The sequence below is a fragment of the Phyllostomus hastatus genome, unplaced genomic scaffold (assembly GCF_019186645.2).
Source record: "Phyllostomus hastatus isolate PE091 unplaced genomic scaffold, TTU_PhHast_1.1 phas_contig_38, whole genome shotgun sequence".
Lineage (NCBI taxonomy): Eukaryota > Metazoa > Chordata > Mammalia > Chiroptera > Phyllostomidae > Phyllostomus > Phyllostomus hastatus.
Window position 1 is genome coordinate 8,425,411 of NW_025333869.1, and position 24,399 is coordinate 8,449,809.

Below are 24,399 nucleotides of genomic sequence, written 5' to 3' on the forward strand. Positions count from 1 at the left end.
TCTTTTCCATAAAATGTTGCATTTCATAAGTGGTACAGAACTCCTAGAGGGGCCCCATCCCAGTAGGTCAGGCCTCTCATGGGCTCTACTCTGACCCATTGTCTCATCATCCACCATCTCAGAAGGACAACAGGACCATTTAGACTCCTGGGTCCCCCATTCTGCCCAAGCTTTCACTATGGCATTTCCCTAACCCCTGAAGTTCCTTGTCTCACAGGAGCACCCAGAGGCTGTCTGGGAACAGGTTTGAATTAGAGTACCTCATTGTTTGCACTGACAGGACTTTTCCTACTTCCTCAGAGCCATAGTCTAGATACCAGGGTTCGTACCCCACTCCTCATTCCTTCTTGGAGTGAGAGAACAAGGGTTCATACCCAACTCTTCCTTCCTTTGTGGAGTGAGAGAACAAATCCTAAGAGACTATTAAAAAACGAGCAACAGTGTACTAGGGTTCCCTTTTCTCCATAACCTCTCCAACACTTGTTTGTTGCTTTGTTTGTGATGGCTATTCTAACCAGTGTGAAGTGGTATCTTGTTGTGGTTTTAATTTTCAGCTCTCTGATGGCTAGTGATACTGAGCATCTTTTCATGTGCCTCTGGATCCTCTGTATGCCCTCCTTGGAAAAGTGTTTGTTCAAATCCTTTGCCCATTTTTTAATTGGGTTGCTTGTCTTCTTAAAGTGGTGTTGTGTAATGTTGCTGGGATTGCAGACTGGTACAACCATTATGGAAAACAGTTTGGAATTTTCTCAGAAAACTAAAAATGGATCTGCCTTTTTACCCAGCAATTCCACTTCCCAGATTATATCCTAAGAACCCTGAAACACCAATCCAAAAGAACCTATGCACCTCAATGTTCATAGCACCACAATTTACAATAGCCAAGTGTTGGAAGTAACCTAGGTATGCATCAGTAAATGAATGGATCAAAAAACTATGGTCCATTTACACAATGGAATTCTGTGCAGCAGAAAGAAAGAAGGAGCTCCTACCCTTTGTGGGCATGGATGGAACTGAAAAGCATTATGCTAAGTGAAATAAGCCAGGCGGTGACAGACAAATACCATATGATCTCACCTTTAACAGGAACCTAAACAACAAAACAAAGAAACAAGCAAAATATAACCAAAGACATTGAAATAGAGAACAGGCTGACAGTGGCCAGAGGGGTGAGGGGAGGGAATTTCAGGGGAGAATGGGAAGGGTTTACAGGAACAAGTGTAAAGGACACATGGACAAAAACTAGGGGTGGGGTAAAAGTGGGAAGGAGGTGGGGAGGACTGGAAGGGTGGGTGGATGGGAGTGCACAGAGTTTTAGACAGGAATACATAGCACCTCTTTGATCTTTGACACAAACTGATGAGTCAAAGAGTATAGTCCCATTTTAAAAATAAATGAAATGAGGCTCAGGAGTGGTTCTGCTACTTACCCAAAGTCACTGGATGTATTAGTGGTGGAGGTGCAATTAGGCAGGTGGGGTTTATATAGCATTCACCTATGGCATCTGCACACCCTACCATAGGGAGTCTGTCCCCCATGGCCTTGGCCTTTCTCTTTCCATACTTGCTTCTTCAGTGAGCAGGTGTGTCTGGTGGTTGGGTTCCTCTGACAGTGGAGAAACTCAGGCTGAATCAAGAAATAATCTCTCCCACAATTTACCAGGAAACAGAGGTAACACGTATAACTCAATGAAAGGAATGAAAACAACTCATGAAAAAAACACAGGTCCAGACAAAAAAATCACCTTGCCCTTGCAGTTGCTCAATATCCTGTTCAGGGGGCTGACACTCATTTGAGCCCCCAACTCAGGCTGGCCCCTTCTGGCAGGCAAGGGGACACCAGTGCTAGATGGACACTCCTGTTCTCTGCCCTTGATGGCTTCTGCTCACTCCTGTCTGCACAGCCTGGCATTCCTGCTATCATAATAAGCCATGTGTGGCACTTCTGATGGCTTCCTGTTGGGCAACATGGAGACCGAATAGGACTGAAGTTTAAGTACAAGACAGGGGAGGATGGGAGAACAGCCTCTTCCTGGTTCTGTCCTGCCTCTTAGGAGCTGGGAAAGTAAGTCACTTGTGGGCTTCAGGCTCTTGCTCCCCAACAAAGCCTCTAAGGGAAATGTGACTGGGTGAGACAATCAGCAAAAACAAGACTCTCTGAGACCAGCACAAGTACCATCTGCTGCACAGCTGGGGCTGAGACTAGTTCTTGGCTGTGACTATAAGCTCCAGACTTTGCCCACAGCCCAGCCCAGTCCAGGCTGGAACCAGCAGGCAGACTTTGGGAAGCTCATGGGAACTGGGCCATCTGCAGAAGCTCTCCTTGGAAGAGCACAGAGAAAGAATGTAGATGAGGATCTGGGATATGGATCCTGAATTATAGCAATGTGGTGGGTAGTATTCCAAAGATGTCCTGCCAGAGCTTCCTTTCTAGTTATCCTATCAAACTCTCACCTAGGCAGTGCTTAAAGGGACTAGGCAGATGAAATTAAGGTTATGAGTCAATGGGCCTTAACATAGGGAGATTATTCTGATTATCTGGAGAATCCAATGTAATATCTTGAGCCCTTTGCATCAGAAGAGGAAGGCAGAAGTGTAGGTAGGAGAGATGTAATGGAAGGGTAAGGTGGGGGGACATGGGGCAGAAGTGGTTCAGAGAGATTGGAAGGGTAAGAAGGATTCCACCTGCTACAGCTTGCTCTGAACATGGAGGGAGGGTCCACAAGGCAAGGGATGTGGCTGGCCTTTAGAACCTAAGTATTGGCCTTGTTTGGCAGCAGGCAAAGAAACTAGGACATCAGTCCTACAGAAACATGGACCTGAATTCTGCCAACACCTGAATGAGCTAGGAAACAAATTCATTCCCAGAGCCTCTAGAAAGAAATGCATCCCTGCCAACACTTCAGCTTCAGCCCTGTGAGACTCTAAGCAGAGAACAAGCTGAGACATATTGTCTCCAGACTTTTAAGATTATAAATGTATGTTGTTTTAAGTCACTATATTTATGATAATTTGTTCAGGCAGCAATAGAAAAGTAGCATGCCAAACTAAACCAAAGCATTGCTTTTGATGTCTTCCTATCGAAATGATGAAAAGATCCAATGTGGAACAATGAATAACTCAACATTTCCTTACCCTGTCAGGCAGGACTTAAGATCTGTTTAATATGTATTCTTCATGTCAGGGTATCTCACCTTGGCACTATAGATATTTTGGGCTGAATAATTATTTCCTGGTAAAGGGTGGGCCTCTCCTGAGCTTTGTAGGGATGCTTGGCAGATCCCTGGCCTCTGCCCAAAATATGCCAGAAGCACCCATAACCCCAAGTTATGACAACTAAAAATGTCTCCAGATGTTGGCAAATATCTTCCAGGGATAAAATTGCCCCCTGTTGAGAATCACTGTTTTATATATTCCTTTAAGGTTAAGACAAAGAAAAGTTATAGTAAGAAAGCATTGATCTCAGCTGTTTCTTTTTGGTTTACTAAACATTTACTAAATATCCATTTACCTATACGAACATATTAACATATTACAAATCCAAACTATTATCTGCTGTTAGCTCTCAGCAGCTATGGATACTATATATGCATACACACATATATATTTATATGTGTATATGTTTCATATATATTTTAAAATCTACTTTAAAAATTTTATAGTAGACATATATTACTTCCATAATCAAAATAAAATTAATGTGGATTTAATAAATCTTCATTCGTTAGCATTTACTGAATGACTTCTCCAGGTAGTGAGAGAGGCAGAAGGTGATGTGGTGATGGTTGGCCTGGGTGCCAAGATCATGGACAGGAGGTGATGCAGAAGACAGTAGAGACAGCAACAAAGGAGAGACCATTTTTCCAGGTCTCAGAGCAGGCAGTGGTCAAGATCAGCAACCCAAATGAATAGACAAGTGGATAAAAAAGCTGTGGTACATATATGCAATGGAATATTACTTGGCCACAAAAAAGAATGAAATCTTACCATTTGCAACAGCACTGATGGACCTAGAGGGTATTATGCTAAGTGAAATAAGTCAGTCAGAGAAAGACAAATAACATATTATTTCACTTCCATGTGTAATCTAAAGAACAAAACAAATGAACAAACAAAATTGACACAGACTCATAGATACAGACAACATACTGATGGTAGCCTTAGGGGAAGGAATTTGGGTGAAAAAGATGAATGGATTAAAAAGTACAAATTGGTAATTACAGAATAGTCATGAGGATGTAAAGTACAACTTAGGGAATATAGTTAATAATATTTTTGTAATAACTCTGTATGGTGCCAGGTAGGTAGTGGAAATATTGAGGGGAACACTTGTAAAGTATGTGATTGTCTGACCACTACGTTGTATACCTGAAACCAATACAAAATAATACTGAATGTAAACTGTAATTGAAAAATGAAATTTAAAAATATAAGCTTCAGAGAGTCAGATGCTGAGAGTCCAGTGGGAAGGGCACCACACTTAGATGAACAGTGTGAGCAAAGACACAGTGAACGGCACGAGGAATACCTGACAATGTTCTCTATGCCTGAAAGCTTTGGGTTAAGCAGGTGTAAGAAGGACATGTTGTTATAGGACTGTGTTGCTTGAACTGTTATCCAAATCTGAAAGTAGCTAAGCAACTTGCTGAAAATTTTGCAGCAATCCATTTGGCCAATCCACTTTAAGCCAGCTCTTCTATCCAACCCCTTGAAGGAGCAAGTCCCAGCTTAACACCCTCCAGGAGTCTCTGCAAGACAGCTGCCCCTAGAAAAGACATGCTTTAGTTTCTACACCTTGCTCATGTTCATCACAGGCTCTCTAAGTATATCTCCTGCTCCTGGAAATCCAAGCTGCTTACTCTGTAGCCTTTAGTTCAAATCTACTTCCATCCACCCTGAGGCCCAACTGGCCCTCAGCTCTCACACACTTATGTATGGCACCTGCATGGCTTGCCGAATTTCTGTTTTGCTGAGGCATCTCCTTCACATGTATCTGGTACAGAGGAATTGATGGATAAGACCCTGAAATCCACCTAGCCCTTAAAATCACTCAACCTTTGGAAAGGGAGGAAATAGTTTTCAATGAGCAACTAGCTTTTCTCTGAGCTAGTGCCTAGCTCTGAGCTAGTCTCTTTATCCCATTTAAGCCTTACAAGAATATTGTTATGTGGTTGGTATAAATTTCATACTGAAAATAAGAAAAATTAGGGCTCCCAAAAGTTAGGTGACATGCCATGTAGTATGTGGTTACTCTGGGATTTGAGCTTAGGTCTGTTCTACTCTAAGACATGTGCTTCACAATTTCCATACCTTTCTCAGACTTGGGAAAGAGGAGCCCTGTGCTGGGCCCACACTTCAGGGAGACCCCTCTGGCCCTCCTGCAGTCATACCAAAGGGACATGAACCAGCTTCAGATATCCCAAATGTAGACTTCCCTGCTAATTGCTCTAGCCTACCTCCTGGCCCTGCACATTTTATCTCCAAGTTCACACTTCTGAGGGTTGACAGTGGCAGCAGTGTGCTTATATGCCAAGGCTTGAGAGGTGTAGGGCATGGGAACAACTTGGACATATGGGTCAGGGTGTCCAAACACATCCACCAAAGCCCCTCAAGATGGGAGCACTTATGGAAGCACCATCTTCTCATTGTACCCTTCAGGGTGGTCAGGCTGCACACAGGGGCCAAGAGGACAAACTACAAGGACAAGAATTCTACATTTAAAACTGATTTCCCAGGTATTATAAAGGTTAGAGCATATTTCACTTAACTGTTTATTAGCTTGATTTTAACCTTTAAAATACAGTGAGGCAGGCTGTGTAGTTCCATCTGCATGCCTGCCCTGGGCACACAAATTCAGGAGCATGCATATTGATTTTTTTATAGTGCAGGGAGCTATCCCCTTCCGTGTGAGTGAAGAAAGCTTAGTTTTTTCATGTCTGAGTACCTTGAAAGAACAGTCATGATGGACTGTATTACCTTTTCATGATCAAGAAGTTCTTGTAAAATAACTTGTCTTTCCCGACACAGTTCCAAGAAATCTTCAGAATGCTGACTTTCATGTAAGGCAGGGAAGAAGGTAAGCTGGGTGCAATCTGCTGCCACCTCACCTCTCTCGCTCTCAGCTTCTTTCAGTGTCAGCTCATCTGTAGTGGCATAAAGCAACACAGTTTTGGCATGAGTCATCTGGCACCCCAAGGGGTGGTATGCTGTCTGGGCCTGTGTTGCTGTGAGGAACTGCAATGTTTCAGGAAAGACCTGAGTGGTGTGCATCTCAGTGTGTCCCTCACTGTTTCCAAAAGTGGACACCACCCCTCCAACCCTTTGGTGTGGTCAACACACCCTTGGATTGATTCCTTCCAGATGATGTGCCCAGGCCTGGCTGCTCCACCAGGGTTTGCTTTATCTGAATTTTACTTTATTCACTCTTTGAAAAGAATGTTTTTTTTAAACAAATTATTGGAGCACTATCTTCTTATTGTACAATTTTTAAAAAACTTGGAAAAAACATAAAATTGTAAAAAATAAAACAAATATTCATGTACCTAGAGATAGTATAAATAATAGCAGATCCCATCTAGTAAGCATGTTCTCTGTGCTGGGCACTTTTAATGACATTTTTCATCCAGTCCTACCAGTTGTAGATTCTACTTATCCTCAGTTTACAAATAGGAAAATTGAAAGTGGCTAAATACTTTGCTCAAGGTATTATGATTGCTGTAATAGAGGCAAAATCTTAGTCCCTTTTCAACTCTAGGCTGTTTTTCTTCACAGTCCACAGTTTGGTTTATTTACTTCTGCTATCTTTTTTTGTACATGTATGTATAAGCACACACATTATGTAATTTTTGACATGGTAGGAATTACACTGCATTTATAGTTTTTTTCTATTTTTTTTACTCAAGATTGTATTATGAGCACTTAACCATTCCATTAGAAGTTCTTTGAAAACAATATTCTATTGTGTGGCTTTTTCATAATCACCTAACCCATCTCCTATTTTTTGGAGATACAGGTGGTTTGTGTATCTGTATCTGTACTTCTGTGACTGTACTATGCTACAGTCATTCATGTACACCTCTATACTTATTTCCTAAGAATGCACTCCTGGGCATGGATGTTTGAGCACCAGCTAAGAACATACCTATGTGGATTTCTAGATTCTACTCCTCCACCCTGTCCTGGGTGCCCACCTGCCTGGAGCAGTCACACTGCACATGACTGTGAAGTCAAGGCATTTTCTTTAAGCCAAGATGGTCACCTCTGTGACCTCATTCCCACATGGGTCTCTCACATATGGATGAACAAAAGTGTCTGCTGCAGGCTTTCCCCAGCAGGGAGAACACCATGTAGTTACAGGCACCCAGGAAGTCATGTTGGAGACCCACAGGCCCTTTCTTCCCCACTGATTGAGCTCCCTAGGGACCAGAGGACTCAGCAGTCCATGACTGTAGTTCAATAAAATCAGCTCACACTTTCCACCATTGCACTCTCTGTAGCCACCCTCTCTCAAAGAGAGAGTGGGCAGATTCTCATTTTGATCTTAAGTTGTGGGCCTTGGGGTGGAAAGAAGAGAAGCAAATGGATATTACAATGTTACCATACATCCTATACCACAGTGGGACTCCCAAATCAAACTGGGATTCGAAGCCCAGGATCCCCACTTTAGGGAAATACTACAGACTGGCAAGATATCCAGCTCAAAAGAAAATCCAGTACCAAGATCTTAAATGAAACAACATGATCAACACTAAGAAGTTGTAATTTGGTTAAAACTATGACACTATCTGCAGCCTAGGATATAGTGAAAGTAATGGATAGGGAGTGCCTGAAGCAAAAGGCAGAGTCTGGTAGAAACACACAAACCCTGAAATATAATGTGTACATCTGTGTGTCCATGTGTATCAATGTGTTCTTAACAAACTGACCTCTGAAAATGAAGCCCAAATTTCAGCAAATCAACTCAATCAAATTTCTCCATGAAAATGATACAAATAAGGCATAAATATACACATAAAATATGATTCAAAGTGTTTTTTATGCTTGGGAAGTGCTAAATTTATCTGTGGTTTCACTTGTTCCAGTTTCAGTTTTCTGCAGTTAAACACAGTCCAAAAATATTAAATGGAAAACTCCAGAAATAAACAATTCATAAGTTTTAAATTGTGTGTTGTTCTAAGTAGCATAATGACAACTCCAGCAATCTTGCTCCATCCCATCCAGAAAGTGCTTCTCCCTTCATCCAGCATCTCCATGCTGTGTATAGTACCCAACCGTTAGTCATTTAGTAGTGCCTCCATTCTCAGATTGATTGTCAAGGTATCACAGTGATTGTGCTTATTTTACTTAATAATGATCCCAAAGTATTAGAGTGCTTCCTTTAAGTGGAAAGGTGTGAATGTATAGGAAAAACATAGTATGGTCTTACAATGTATCCCTCATGGATAAGAGGGGACTACTGTAATAATGACTATTTTATCTGTAATTTTTACAATCAGAGAGTTCAGTGTAAGAACTATTAAATATATGTTCTATCCACTTAAAACAGTCTGTTATTTTCCTCCTACGTGTTTGGGATCATGTACTACTGAACATGTATTTGTACTATTTGGGGCACTTTTCAGGTTTCCCTGATACAGCAAATTGACAAGATAGTTTCCCTGAAAAAAAATTTATTGTTATAGAGTTATATAAAATTCTCCCCCTAAAGGAGTTCTGGGGCCTGGAGTAAATTTCTTAATTCTGGGGAGCATAGTAATGAAAAGAGTCTTAGCACTCTGTGCTCTGGACCTCCAATATTTTCTTCCCCCAAAATACTAATTCCATCTCTTTAATGAGATATTAAATAAAACCAAGAATTGGTTTAATTTTTAAATAAAAAATAGGTAAATTGATAAACTGAGTACCTTTGTTTTCAGCATTTGTTTGAGAAACATCACCATTTATGTCTTGGCTTTCCTGAAATAAAACCAGAGAAAAGAGAAATTAAGTCCTGGGTACTACCTATATGCAGCCCCCCCTTCTACAAATTCACATACACATGCATGTGATCACTTCAAATAAATTACATATTTCACACTCAGATGCCAGGAGAGAAAATGTTAAATCATAAAGAACCACAATAAAATGCAAGTATTAATGTTCTTGAGTCAAAGGGGAAAACCTGACAATCTTCCATTAAGTGGAATTACAGTAATCACCAAAAATGATGCTGAAATAAGATTAGACAGCATCCTGGACTATGGTGTGGACCACCCTGGAGGTGGGTCAGGGACAGACTTGGCTTTGTAGCCAGCCTCTGCTTGGTCACCAGCACAATGTGTGGGCTACTTATTTCTTCTGCCTCTATTTCCTAACAAATATATTAAGGAAAACATACTATATACTGCAAGATGTTCAGTGACAATACATTCAAATTTCAAGTGTCTACTGAAAAAATGAATTACCATGTTCCCATTAGGTTTTATAAATGATTTAATATAGATAACAGATTCTGAGGTTATAGACTAGAAAATAGACACAACATTGTCTTGTGTTCCAGTGTTTGGAAGGATGGCTTTTAGACTTTTTTAAATTGGGAATTGTTCAATGAAGAAATAAAAAGCTATTAACAGCTTTTTCTATATCCACTACCAATCCAACTGATTCCCAGTCCTTTAAAAGGCAAAAACATAAGTCTGATGACAGAGTTCAATTTATTATAGCAAGCCCCTGAGGTCTGCCCAGATTCCATTGCTTAGGGATTCAGTAGTTTCAATGTCATTCAAACTAAGTGGGTCACTGACTTGAGCTTGCAGAAATAGCTGAATTCAAGATGCTCCTACTGTAAAACTTGCTACAAGATTTGCTAGTACAATTATGCCCAGAGCAGTGCTGGTCATGACTGCTCTGCAACAAGTAACTGATGCAAGCTGACAGTGATCATCACGTGGCTCTTTCCCAACAATGGCAATCAGATTATTCCACCGAACTTTTGTGGACGTCGGTGTGGTCTAGGTCAGTGGTAAAGATATGACCCATTCACCTATTCATTCACTCACTCATTGGTTCATTCATTTAGGCTGTGGTTACAGCATCCCTCCTCTGTTACCTGGGAGGGCAAGTGATTCTTTTTTTCTGTTAGATAGCATCAGGAATAAATCAGGGCAATCCTGCCTTAACTACATACATTTTCTCTCTGACCTGCCCATATCAAAGCTCTTGCAAAGCACACTGGGAAGAGTCCTGATGAAAAAACAAAATGAGATGGAAAAGCTAAGGAGACTGTACCCTACTCTTCCTGCACTGAAGCATCACTATCTTATTGCGTGGAGCTCTTACCTTGAAGTTTTCTGCACTCAAGGACTCCAGTGGAGATAAGCATCTGAGTCGCTTCCTCATGCGAGCAGGTCCTTCTCTCCAGTCCAGTTCCCACCGGGAACAGGGTGTGACTTCTGCTGGATGGCGCCACAAGCCCAGCTCCCCAAAAAGCTGCTCCTGGATCTGGGCCCAGGCTTTGGCTGCCTTGATGTTGCCACATCTCCGCCTCTGCAAAACAGAAGTGCAGTATAACCCCTGGACATTTCACACACAAGCCTGACTCTGAACTTCGTGGGGTAAACAGACCAAGTCCCTCATAACTGTCTGAGAAAACTGGCCCCTAATAGGCATCCCCAAGAACCCTCAGAATGTGTAGTGTATCCAAGACCTGGCCCAGAGAAGAAATTGGTTTCTCAGTTTTGAGGCCAGTTAATCCTGAAGAAGGGAGGAAAAAGCCATCATCCTTTTAGAATTCAGAGCCATGTGATTGCTGGTTGTTGGGCAGAGGGCGACAGGTCTCCAAGATCCTGCTGCTAATCATCAGAGTGGATTGGACATCTATGTTATAACATAGATACAGAATTTTACCTAGCCCATACAATTCAAAATGGACAGGAAATTTTACCATACCCTACCCTTCCAAAATGATGCTGAAAATACTTCTTTTGGTCCTCTGGTGTAGCACTGTGGTAGGAATTAGCAGACTAGCCTACAATGGATTGAGTTGAGCAAGTTATTTCTGTCTCTGGACATCTCCAACTGTGAAATGAGAGGTTTGGCCTGGATGATATGGAAGGGTTTTTTAAATCCTAATATATGTTTCTAGAATGTTCAAGGATTCTGGAATGTTCTCAGAACCTAAAACCTTTGATGTTAATGAAATCCTCATAGTTTGTGCCTGTGGCACTTGATTATTACACTTTCTGCTAGAGTATAACTCAAATCTTTTCATCGACACCCTTAAACTGCTTTTGTATGCCACATTCAAGTTTCATACATCACCTGTCAAGGAAACATTTCAATTCATTTTGGGCAGTTGAATCAACTTTGCTTGCAGGGTAAACTTTTGCAATTATGCAAATATTTAATGACATTTGCCTGAAACTTTAATTTTATTTTTTCAGAAACTGAAAGGTGAAACAAGAGGCACAGGTGGCATAAACTTAATGTAAAAAGGAAAGAAACGAATTATCATGTGTTAAGCTGATCCCCTCATCTATTGTATCTCATTTCCTCTATCCAGTGGTTCCATGAGTGAAACTTACACATGTAAGATTTCTATAATCCTCATAGTAGAAATTTCATTGGCTTAAGGAAACCAAGTCTAGGAAAGGAGAAGTGATTTCTCCAAGAACCACCTGGTGACCGAGCTGAAATTTAAACCCAGCTGTCTAATTCCAAAGCCTATACTTGAGCCTGTGGACTAGATTCTTTTCCTGGGAGCCTAGTTTCATTTTATTAACTCATGGTTTCTGCCAATATTACTTCAAAGACCATTTTGAACAGGTCAATTATTCTCAGAACTTGAAAATTTGCATGAAAATATAAAAGATAGTATAGTGAGTAGCACATGGTCTTTGGCATCAGATGAACCTGGGCTGTCACCATGTTTTTACCATTCATGAGCTATTTAACCTGAAGGACATTTAGCTTCCCATCAGTCAAATTTAGTTAATATTATTACCATAATAATAAAACCATGGGATTATGTAAGCAATAAATCAGGAGTTTTATATGATGCCTCACCCAGTTTAAGGAATTAGTATTAATGTGAATTCACTAAATCCTATTTTGAAACAAGATTATTTTGTTTCTCCACAGTTCTTACATTAATATCCAAAACAGTTACAGCATTTTACACTCAACTCCCACTGCTTAATAAAGAGCTCCAGAAAAATAATGACTATCCAAAGCCTTTTACAGGGATTTGGTTATATAAAATGAACACTTGTTTTGGGAAAATAATTCAGCTCCCTGGAAATTTTTGCTGTGTTTGCAGTAACATACTGAGCTCCATAGATTATGAATAATTCCTGAGCTACTGGGTTATCCACCCTGGACTTCAAATTAGTCTTTTAGGAGCACCTTCTTCATTCCAAGGCCCCACAAATGTAATTGTGGTTCATGGCTCCCTGAGTCTTCATCACAGGCAAAGTGAGTTGTCTTGAGTACCTGCAGCCACACAGCTATGTGTCAGCAATGAGACCCCTCAGAGATGAATGACTGCTCAACCACAATAAAAAGGTTCATGTGGTCCTGGGGAAGAGGACATGAGGTGACTAAATAGCAAAAGTCTTGAGTTCCCATGCTTGCAAACTACTCTGTCATGCTCATGTTTCTGCACAATGCAACATCCTCATTCAAAACTTGAGTGGGCCCAGTGCTACCCCAGAGACTCAAAGGCAGGAGGTTCTGGCATGTTAGAGGCAGCTATGATTTTTGGCTGAAAAGAAAGTCTTGGATAGCATCATTGAGACTTTCCTCTAGGTGACCTTCCTTGTTTTAAGTCTCTGGTGCTTTGGTAGGGCTGACTCTAGCCCTGGCTTTGGGGTTTAATGTGTCACCCAAGACTGGGAAATCTAAGTGGTACTGTATGGTTATTGATGGACTATTGTGCATCATTCCCCAGGGTGGCAATCAATGGTGCTCCAGAGCCCATACAGAGGAGACAGTGCAGAGAGGTAGATGTGCAGATATATATCCAGGCCACTCACCACAGTCCCAGGACACCTTTATGTGCATCAGGACAAGTGCCCCCTCAGACAGATATGGCATACAGCCTTGCAACTTGGCAAGGAGACAGTGGCATTATACAAGTTAGAAAATGGTTCCCCATGAACACTGCCTCATTCTAGGATGTGCAGCCCAGGGACTAGAACATGAGTTCCCTTCACACTCACATGCTCTCTCATTCATGTGCTCTGGTGCCTCAAATGCATTAGTAACTCATGAATTTTTGTGTATTTATGTAAATGTGTAAGCATGTAGGAGAGAGGAGAAAGAGAGGGAGAGAAGACAGATTCCTTAGAGTGGGGCTTGAATGCCTAGACCCTGAGACCTGTGCTTCCCCTGGACATTTTAATAGCACAAAACATTTCATTTGTTGCCTGAGTCAGTTTGAGTTGACTTTCTAATACTTGTATCTGACAGAGCTGTGACAAAACTTAATGGACATACAGACACTGAGCAAGAAGTAGCAACAGCCTGTTGGCCCCTAGAGAGCTCAGAATACAGTGAAACAGCACAGTGTACCCACTATTGAGAGAAAAGCCATTTCTGGGACGGAAGGCATCTAGCCATGAGTTTTAACCAGTCAAGATTGCAGTGTTATAAAAACAGCATAGGCATGAGGAGGCATTTCTATAAATTACAATGAGGACTTGATATAAGAAAGGATGGTCTGTGTACATAACAGGGTAGAACCAGAGCGTATGGACCATAGAGAAGGGAACAAATAGAATTTGAACAGGCAAAGGCAACTCTGAGCAGGGCCAGAGGACAGGCAACTGTTTTTGCCAGGACTTTGAGAGCGATGAGAAGTTTGGGAGATTAAATATTAGAATTGCTCAATTTGCTGGTGATAGAATGATGGGGCATAAATATTCTTGGGCTAACTTCCAGAGCACTGAGTATTGATCATGTTATTTTGTCTTGCTGTGGGCTCCCACCATCTCTAATGACGTCTTAGTTGTGGGTAAAATGCCATGTTAGAGAAGTTTTTCCCAATCTAGCACTGAGAGCCCTGTGAGCTGAGGCCCCTGAGTCTCATTATCACCAGCCTCTTGGAAGGACCTCACGAAGGTCCTTGGAAGGACCTTCTTGCACTGGCAAGAAGCAGTACTTGAAGAACATGGTAAGCTTGACAAGCCTGATTTCTTTCTAGAATTTGGAATTGACTTTGCTGGAAGTAGAGTGAGCTCTGCATTAGGAAAATATTTCCCCTTAAAAAAATTTGGATGAGTGCTCCAGACCTGGTTCTCTCTGGCAGACAATGATTGTTTCTGTGTTCCTTTAAACATGGTAACAATCTGTCTGAAATATTTAAACACTTGGAAAGTATTTTTATGGATTAGCCTCAGAATGTTGACTTTCTTGAGTATACCTCACTCAACAGTGAAACTCTGTGCATCTTTCTCAACTCTCCAAACCCCAGTCAGGCCTGCTGATAAAAATGAGCAAGGCCACCTTCTGGAAAGCTGGATCTTTTCTTTCTTGGCTTGGAGATTCTGCTGCGGTCTGCCCTTCCCACATGCACTTGACACCCCAAAACTGCTCTCCCACCTCTGACATGTCTGATAACCTGCAAACTCGTAAGACAGCCTGGGGGCTGTGCTGCCAGACTGTGTTCCTGCAGTGCAGGCAGCACATCTCTTAAACCCCTATTCTCAGGGCATGTGGTGGACTCCCAAGGAGCTTATGTGGAGGGAATCAGACCATGTCAATTGGCTTAAATTGATCATGGCCTATTTTGTTTCCCCTGACCTTGGGCACCACTGTTTCACCATTCCTTGACCCTCAACCCGATACCCCAAATGTCTCCTCATACCCCAATGTTTCTCTTCTAAGAACAGAACATCCTAGTATTGGCCTTATCACCCTGTTTGTGGTTATTTCTTTACTTTGTCTGCTTATTAAGTTTTATGAACCCTCAATATAGAGCATTGACATTATAATCTTTGTCATTCTTAGACCTAGCACAAGCTTTGGAACAGAGAAATTATAAAGTAAATAATATAAGTAGTAAGGTTGTAATTCTATGTGTTGTGCTCTATTATTAATCATTTTTTAAAAGTTTAACAACAAAACCAAATAAAAATAACTTCTTAGCCATTCCATCACCATATATGGGACATATCCTGCCAGCCACCATCTAGTTGCTTTATAGTTGTTCTTTAGCCTTTACAGGAAGTGTCAGCCCATCTGAAAGATCAGGAGCCCGAGGCTCAGACTGCGGGCTTATGTAAAAGCAGGCCCAAGATTAAACAGCAGTCTCACTGGCTTAACAGCCAGTGCTTTTTATCTAGATTGCAGAAATATCATGCCTAGACAGGTGTTTTAAATATCTAAACCTGCCCTCATCAGTGGCAACCCACTGCACTTAAAAAAAAAAAGCAGAATTCCTAATGTGGTGGGTGACAAGCACTGGCTGCTCCCACCTGCCTCATCCTTACCCTGCCCAGCTCGGGTCAGTCAGTCACTTTTCTTCTTTCCAGTTAATTGATGACACCCAGCTTTTTCCTGACTCAGGACCTTCAAGCATGCCCTCCCCTTAACCAAAATAACTTCTTCTGAAACACTTTAGCCAATATTTCTCCTTCAGATCTCAACTTACAGATTACCTCCTTTGAGGGAGCTTCTGACCCACCCAAATTAAATTCTTTCCCCTGTTGTGATCTCTCATTGTACCTGTACTTTCTGTTTCTATTATACATCACAAGTTATAATGATCTATTTATTTCTGTAGTTATTTAATGTATATTTCTCCTTTTTAGTAAAGCTATCTGGGAGTTAGGCCCATGTCTATGTTTACAAATGTAGCCCTAGTTCCTAGCAACGTGGTCTGAGACACTCTGAGTGGATGAGTGGATAGACACATTACCTGTCTCCTCAGTTGCTGACAATATGGATTCAAACCCCTTCCACAGTTCATGCAAGCTGGACTGACTTGATGATTGAGTTAAGCAGTTTAGAACTTAAACCAAAGGCCCTGCTGATTCTCTATTTCAGATTCAGGGAAGCTTTCAGCCTATTATATAGAGAAAGGACCTGTTTTGTTTTTTTACCTGTATATGATCTTTGTATAAATATGCATAGAGCTCTTGTCCTCTTCTTCTGTAGTTTTCAATACATGACACAAAATCCTAGAAAACAAAGGCAAGTCACAGATTAATGATAGTTAGTTTTAGATAAGACCTTCTCTACTCTGACCAATTACCAAAGGAAATAACACAGAATTTGTTAGTTAAACTAATCACAACCTCATGAATAAAGACTTCTCCTATGCTGATACACTCATAAACATACATACATGTTTATGTGGTACTTCCACTTCCAGCTCATAGTGATAAATCTTCCTTCCAACAAAAACTAGAAAATTATATTTGAATTAACTGCTTTAAGACAGTAGAGAGCTACCAAGAGAGCCAAGATTTAAGGAGCCAAGATATTGGAGAGAGAAAAAAAACCTTTCTGAGATGTTCTCAATGCCTAATATTTGTGCTTTTTTAAATTTTCCCTTGAGATATTTACATTTTTGAAAATAACACAAGAGGCTGACAAGCTAAACAGCAAGTGGTGGCTAGGAAGCAGGGGAGCTTAACAGAGTTTTTGAAAGTCTCAGGTGGCTAAGGAGACAAAAATTGGAGTTCAGACTCACCAGGGCACCCAGAACATAACGGAATAAGAGCCCAAAATAAGACAATAAAGAAAAATAAGCCCAGCTTTCTACACTGATGTTCCCCTTTAAAGGAGTTGCTAATTCATGAGCAGTGTGGGGCTGAGAGGCTAAGAAAATAAGTAAAGCTTCCAGCAGTCTCAGTTTGTAGAAACTAGCAGGAATTGGGTTTTAAGGTGGGATCTCTGAAGGGCAGCACCACAGGGATCAGGGAAGAGCAGAAACAGACCAGTCCTTACAACAATGAAACCCAATTTCTAAGACCTCAACCTCTGAGTATATTATGGGGATCACCCCTACTGCAAATATATTCCAGAAGACAAAGGAAGCTCTCTTTTGATAAAGGTCACATCATCTGAACTTCTAATAGACAATTTTTATACAAGAGATTCAGCAGTCAACTAGAAATTGCTAGATAGGCCCATAAAAATGACCAATAGAAAAATAAACAATAAAATTATGCCCACATGTAAACAGACACTAGAGTTATCAGACCTCAACCTTAAAATAATGCAAGTAATATAGTGCAAAATGCAATATGAAGAATTTTTCAAGAGACATGCAATCTGTGAAAAATAACCAAATAAAAGAGGGAAGATGGCCATGTGGTAGGAGTGAGCAGATTCCACTTTCTTCTACACATGGGAGAAAAACCTCGCCAATCTACAGAGGAACAGAGCAAACAGCCAATAGTACCATAGCATATATGAAAATAGGAGATCAAAAATTGTAGCGGACATTGAAAAACCAAATGGTAAGGAGAGCACTTCAGGACAATAAGGACCCAGGGATAGCACAGGGACCAGCCCCAGGCCCTGCATTCTCTGGGTCTCCCACAGGGCTCTTGGGAGAGAGTTGGGTCAACTTCTCCCTCCCCAGCCAAACAAGGATTGAGCAGCACAGGGGGAGTCCTGGTTGCTTGCAGGTGCAGAGAGGGGAGTGAGGACTGAGTGGAAAACACACAGGGGCTGTGAGCACCCACACATAGTCCTGGGAAAAGTGCGCACCCCAGCCCATGCGACCAGGGGTGGCCGGGCCACATGCACATGTCCACAACCCAGGGAGAGTGTGCTTTGTGGAAGACCTGGAGCACAAAGCCATAAACCCAAGGGAAGTGCATGCTCCTCAGGAGCCCTGGAGCCCACATCCATGAACCTGGGGGAAGTGTACTTAGGAAGGCCCAGATCCCACACCCAGGGCCCTGAGGAGAGGTACCAGACTGGCTTTGGGAAGAATGAGCTACTGAGGGCTGAACAGGAAGGGAGGAAAGCGAAACCAATGCCCCTGAGCCTACTGCAGCCAGCAAGACCAGAAAAACCAGGTTGGCCAGTTTGAAACCAACCACAGGGTTTTGTTTGTTTGTTTGATTTTTTAAAGTAATTTTTTATTTTTTCATTTTTATTATTTTTATATCTCTCAATTCTTTTTGATTCTCTTTCCTTCTTTCTAGTTTTATTCCTTCTTCCTTTCTTTCCAATTTTATGTCTTCTTTCTTCCTTATTCTGCTTTTTTCTTTTTTTTTCCTTTTTCTTTTTAAATACCCACAAGTGAGACCAAAAAACAACAAAAAAAACAAGACCTGTGAAAAGACCAGAGTTGGACCCAAAGAGGGGGCATCCCAACAGCTGAGACAGTGAGACAAATTTCACTTTGCTATTACAGAGAACCTGCACATTATTGCATATGTGTATTATTATTTTTTCATTATTCTTACATCTTTTATTTTAATAGTATTTTTGTATTTCTCTTCTTTCTCTATAGTCTTCTTTGCTTGGCTGGTTATATTATATTGTTTGACAGGTTTCCCCTGTTATCTCTTTCATAGTGTATTGCTAATTTACTGTCCTTCACTTCATTTGTGTTCCATTAGAACACTACTCAAGGTTCTATACTTCCTATTCTTGTTATCTAGATCTCATAGATTATATCATATGATTGTTGCTCTAATATCACTGTAAATAATAGCTATTCTGTACAATTGTAAATACTACACAACACCCCTCCACACACCCAGATCTTAGCCCACTTCACGGTTTACTGAAATATATTACTATAGTGGTTAACTCTATTCTCTGACACACTATACCTATTTACTATCCTTTACTCTCACCTTACACCACTTACACCACAATCTGACCTCCCACAACCTCACTGCTTTCTAGATCCAACTCACAATCCTTCCCTCCCCAACAAGAGTCTTATGTTCTTTCCATCGTTTCTACAAAGTGGCTAGTTGGGTGGAAGATCACAGTTAACACTATACATAGCCAAAGGATCTCCTATCTCTTCTCTACCAGCTGCTACTGTAAATATCATAGAATACCCTCTTTCTATCTTAAACCATTTTGCCTTATCCTCAAACTGATCATAAAAAAGAGTAGGTAGAAGCTGTGAACACCAGGATACCTGAAGGAGACTGCACCACTGAATCTCACAGCTATTCTACCACAGAACTTCACACCATAAATCCAGGGAGCCAGAACAGATCAATTTAAGAAGCAGAGGTTAACAGGAAGAGTCTCACAAACATTAGGAAGGCAAAGAAAAAATCTTCAAATGAAGGGAAATGAGGAAGCCTCAGAAAGAATGATAAATGAAATAGAGGCAACTCAACTAGCAGATATTGAGTTCAAAGCAATGATTATTGCAAGAGGAAACTACATATTAACAATGACTATCAGGAAGCTCAATGAGCTCACAATGAGCTACCAGAAACTACAGGGAAACTACAATGAATTCACTGCAAACTATATTAACATGAAAAAGGAAATAGAAACTCTCAACAAGGGCCAAGAGCAAATAAAGAATACAATTTCTGAACTGAAGAACACAGTAGAAGGAATAAAACAAGGACTGATGAAGCAGAAGATTGGATCAGTGAGCTGGAGGACAAGGTAGACAAAAATACCCATAAGGAGTAAGAAAGGAAAAACAGGCACAGAAAGAATAAAGAGGGATTAAGAGAAATGCACAATAATATGAAACATAATAATATCCATATAAGAGGGATACCAGAAGGAGAAGAAGAAGAGCATGGGGTAGAAAACCTGTTTGAGAAAGTAATGATGGAAAACTTCCCTAATTTGATGAGAGAAAAAGTCACACAAATCCAGGAAACACAGAGAGTCCCAATCAAAAGGAACCCAAAGGCCCACATCAAGACACATCATAATTAAAATGGCAAAATTTCAAGACAAAGAGAGAATCTTGAAGGCAGCAAGGGAGAAACCAGAAGTAACATAAAGGGAGCCCCAATAAGGCTAGTAGCTGACTTCTCAATGAAAATTCTCCAAGCCAGAAGAGAATTGCAAGAAATATTCTGAGTAATGAGAACCAGAGGCCTGCAACCAAGGCCACTTTACCCAGCAAGGCTCTCAATCAAAATAGAAGGCCAAATAAGGAGCTTCCCAGACAAAAGAAGTCTAAAAGAATACACCTTCACCAAACCATCTCTGTAAGAGATGCTAAAGGGACTGCTTTAAGAAAAGGAAGGAAAAGGGGGCGGGGGACACAGGTACAAAAATGGCAATGAATAAGTCCTATCAATAATAACCTTAAATGTAAATGGATTAAATGTTCTAATCAAAAGACATAGAATAGCTGAATAGATAAGAAAGCATGACCTACATGTATGCTGCCTACAAGAGACTGACTTCAGAATAAAAGACCTACACAGACTGAAAGTGAAGGCCTGGAAACAAAATTTCCAAGCAAAGAGACAGTTAAAAAAAAAAAAAAAAAGCTGGGGTAGCAATACTCATGTCAGACAAAATAGACTTCAAAAAAAGGGCCATAAAAAGAGACCCAGAAGGTTACTTCATAATACTCAAGGGAAGAATCCACCAAGAAGACATAAACTTTGTAACTATACATGCACCCAACATAGGAACACCCAAATACATAAAGAAAATCATAGAAGACTTCAACAAAGATATAGACAGCAACACAATTATGATAGGGTATTTTAACACCCTACTGTCAAAAATGAACAGGTTCTCCAAACAAAATATCAACAAAGATATTGTGGCATTGAATACTGCCCTAGAGGAAATGGACTTAACTGATATATATAGCCATCCACCCAAAGAAGCTAAATACACATTCTTTTCAAATGTACATGGAAAATTTTCAAAGATAGACCACATGATAGGACACAAAACAAGCTTCAACAATTTCAAAAGAATTGAAATCATATCAAGCATCTTCACTGACCACAAGGGACTGAAACTAGAAACCAACCACAAGGGGAAAAAAAAAAACCCAAACACTCTAACTCATAGAGATTAAATAGCATGCTATTAAACAATGAATGAGTCAAGACTGAAATTAGGGAAGAAATAAAAAAGTTTCTGGAAACAAATGAAAATGAACTCACAATAATCCAAACTTTACGGGACACAGCCAAGGCAGTCCTGAAAGGGAAGTTCATAGTGATATAGACCTACCTAAAAAAGATAGAAACATTTCAAACAAACAACTTAACCCTACGCCTACAAGAACTCAAGGAACAACAACAAAGACAGCCTAGAGCAAGTAGAAGGAAGGAAATAACCAAGATTAAAGCAGAATTAAATGACATAGAGACTAAAAGTACAATTCTAACAATCAATGAATCCAGGAGCTGGTTCTTTGAAAAGATAAACAAAATTGACAAGCCTCTAAATAGGCTCATCAAGAAAAAAAGAGAGAATACCCAAATAAACACAATCAGAAATGAAAGAGGAGAGATTACAACTGATACTGCAGAAATAGAAAGAACTGTAAGAAATTAGTATGAAGAACTGTATGCCAAGAAACTTGAAAACCTAGGTGAAGTGGACAAATTTCTAGAAAAATAGAGTCTTCCAAAACTGAATGAAGAACAAGCAGAAAGCCTGGAGAGACCAATAATAGCAGATGAAACTGAAGTAGTGCTAAAAAAACCTCCCAACACACAAAAGCCCTGGACCAGATGGTTTCATGGGAGAATTCTATGAAGCATTTAAGGAACAGCTAACCTGTATCCTTCACACACTATTCCAAAAAATGCAAAATAATGGAATCCAAATTGTCCAAACTCTTTTTATGAAGCCAGTATCATCCTAATCCCAAAACCAGATAAAGACACAACAAAGAAAAAAAAACTTCAGGCCAATATCACTGATGAACATAGACACTAAAATCCTCAACAAAATGTGGGCAAACCGCATCCAACAATAAATTACAAAGATCATACACCATGACCAAGTGGGATTCATCCCAAGGATGCAAGGATCATACAATATTTGCAAATCAGTAAATGTAATACATAACATAAACAAAAGCAAAGACAAAAATCACATGATCATATCAATAGATGCCCAAAAAGCATTTGATAAGGTACAGCACCCATTTTGATAAAAATACTCAGCAAAGTGGGAATAGAGGGAGTATTCCTCAACATAATAAAGGCCAGCAACATTTTTACTGATATGTCCCTTAGAACAAGGGACATAAAGGAAAGAATAAACAAATGGGATCTCATCAAAATAAAAAGCTTCTGCATGGCTAAAGAAAACAGTATTAAAGTAAAAAGAGAACCAAGCGTATGGGAAAACATATTTGCCAATGATACCTCAGACAAGGGTTTAATCTCCAAAATATATAAATAACTCACATGACTCCACTCTAAGAACAAAAGCAACCCAATTTAAAAATGGGCAAAGGACTTGAAGAGACAGTTTCCCAAGGAGGGCACACAGAGGATCCAGAGACACATGAAAAGATTTTCAATATCGCTAGCTATCAGAGAGAGGCAAATGAAAACCACAATGAGATGTCACTTCACACCCGTCAGAATGACCATCATAAACAAAGCAATAAACAACAAGTATTGGAGAGGTTGTGGAGAAAAGGGGACCCTAGTGTACTGTTGGTGGGATTGCAGATTTGTACAATCATTATGGAAAACAGTATGGAATTTTCTCAGAAAACTAAAAATGGAACTGCCTTGGACCCAGCAATTCCACTGCTGGGATTATATCCTACAAACCCTGAAACACCAATCCAAAAGAACCTATGCACCCCAGTGTTCATAGCAGTACAATTTATAATAGCCAAGTGTTGGAAGCAACCTAGGTGCCCAACAGTAAATGAATGGATCAAAAAACTATGGTCCATTTACACAATGGAATTCTATGCAGCAGAAAGAAAGAAGGAGCTCCTACCCTTTGCAATGGCATGGATGAAACTGGAAAGCAGTATGCTAAGTGAAGTAAGCCAGGCAGTGAAAGACAAATACCATATGATCTCACCTTTAACAAGAACCTAAACAACAACAACCAAAAAACCCAAAAAGCAAAATATAACCTAAGACACTGAAATAGAGAACAGGCTGACAGTGACCAGAGGGGGCAGTGGAGGGAATTTCATGGGAATTTCAGGGGAAAAGTGGAAGGGTATACAGGAACAAGTGTAAAGGACACACAGACAAAAACTAGGGGGATGTGAAAATGGGAGAGAGGTGGGGAGGGATGGGTGGGTGGGCTGGGATGGGAGTAAAGGACAGAAAACTGTACTTGAACAATGATTAAAATAAAATTTAAAAATTTTAAAAAATAATCAAATAAAAATTATAAATTTGTAAAATGGATTAAATGAAATAAGAAACTCTATAGGTGAGTTTAACAGAATAGGGGATCAATAAACTTGAAAAAATGTCCTTTTAAAATATGATGAGATAAATGTATGGGAAATATTAAAAAGATAGAGATAGTCAGATACATGTGTAATTTGGAGAAAGCATCTAGCTTATGTGGAATGGAGTCTCTAAAGCGTAGGAGGGAAAGACAGCATCAAAAACAATAAACAACTATATGAAAAGTTAATGAGAATTTTCTGAAATAGATGAAAGGCCATAGCCACAGATTTGACAAATCCTACAAACCTAAAAGTAAATAAATATTTTAAAAACCACATATAAGCCCATCATAGTAAAACTGCAAAAATGTTTTAAAATATTGAAAAACACAGAGGAAAAAAGTCATATTATCTTTTTAAAATGAACAATGAGAATGTACAATCCAGAAGACAGTGAAACATGTTCATGTCCTGACAGAAAATATCTGTCAAACTTTAATTCTCTATTCATTAAAAATCTTTGAAAACTAAAACATTTCAGTTGAATAATACTGAGAGAATGCATCACCAACAGTACTACACCAATTGAAACACTAAAGAGCTTTTTAGGTAGAATGAAAATGATTCCATACTGAAGCAGGAAATTTTGGAATGAATAAAAAGCTATGGAAATAATGAATATGTTAGCATATGTAAGTGAATATTGGCTGTTGGAAAATGATAATAACAACAACAAATTCTTATGGAATTTGAAAAAATGAGGAATTAAAATACTTGAAAAAAGAAAAGATGAATGGGGTAAATGAAATAAAGTATCCTAACTTTCTTTAAGTTTTTTTAAAAGGGGTTACTTAAAATTTACACTTTACACTAGACACTAATAAAGCAAATGTGTATGTTGTAATTTCTATAGTAACCACTGAAAACATAATAAAAGAATATGTAACATCCAGCTAATAATGGAAGTAAGTGAAATAATTTAAAGCAGTTGATAATATGTTGAAAGAGAAAAAAGGGAACAAACAACAGATATTACAAATGGAAAATAAACATTAAGATGGATTTGAACTAAATATATCATTAATTACATTAAATGTAAATGACTATGCTCTA

The 24,399-nt window shown here is 39.8% G+C and overlaps 1 protein-coding gene across 3 annotated transcripts in view; it reads right to left on the reverse strand.

Annotated features, from left to right (window-relative positions):
* WDFY4 (WDFY family member 4) overlaps positions 1 to 24,399 on the reverse strand; it is a 345,693-nt gene that overhangs the window by 110,681 nt on the left and 210,613 nt on the right. For all 3 annotated transcript variants that reach the window (XM_045842001.1, XM_045841998.1, XM_045841999.1), the window contains 4 exons: positions 16,079 to 16,156; positions 10,317 to 10,523; positions 8,903 to 8,954; positions 5,976 to 6,142 (listed from right to left, as the gene is read on the reverse strand). In XM_045842001.1, coding sequence (XP_045697957.1) covers positions 5,976 to 6,142; positions 8,903 to 8,954; positions 10,317 to 10,523; positions 16,079 to 16,156 — 504 coding nt within the window. The remainder of the gene's footprint in view (positions 1 to 5,975; positions 6,143 to 8,902; positions 8,955 to 10,316; positions 10,524 to 16,078; positions 16,157 to 24,399) is intronic.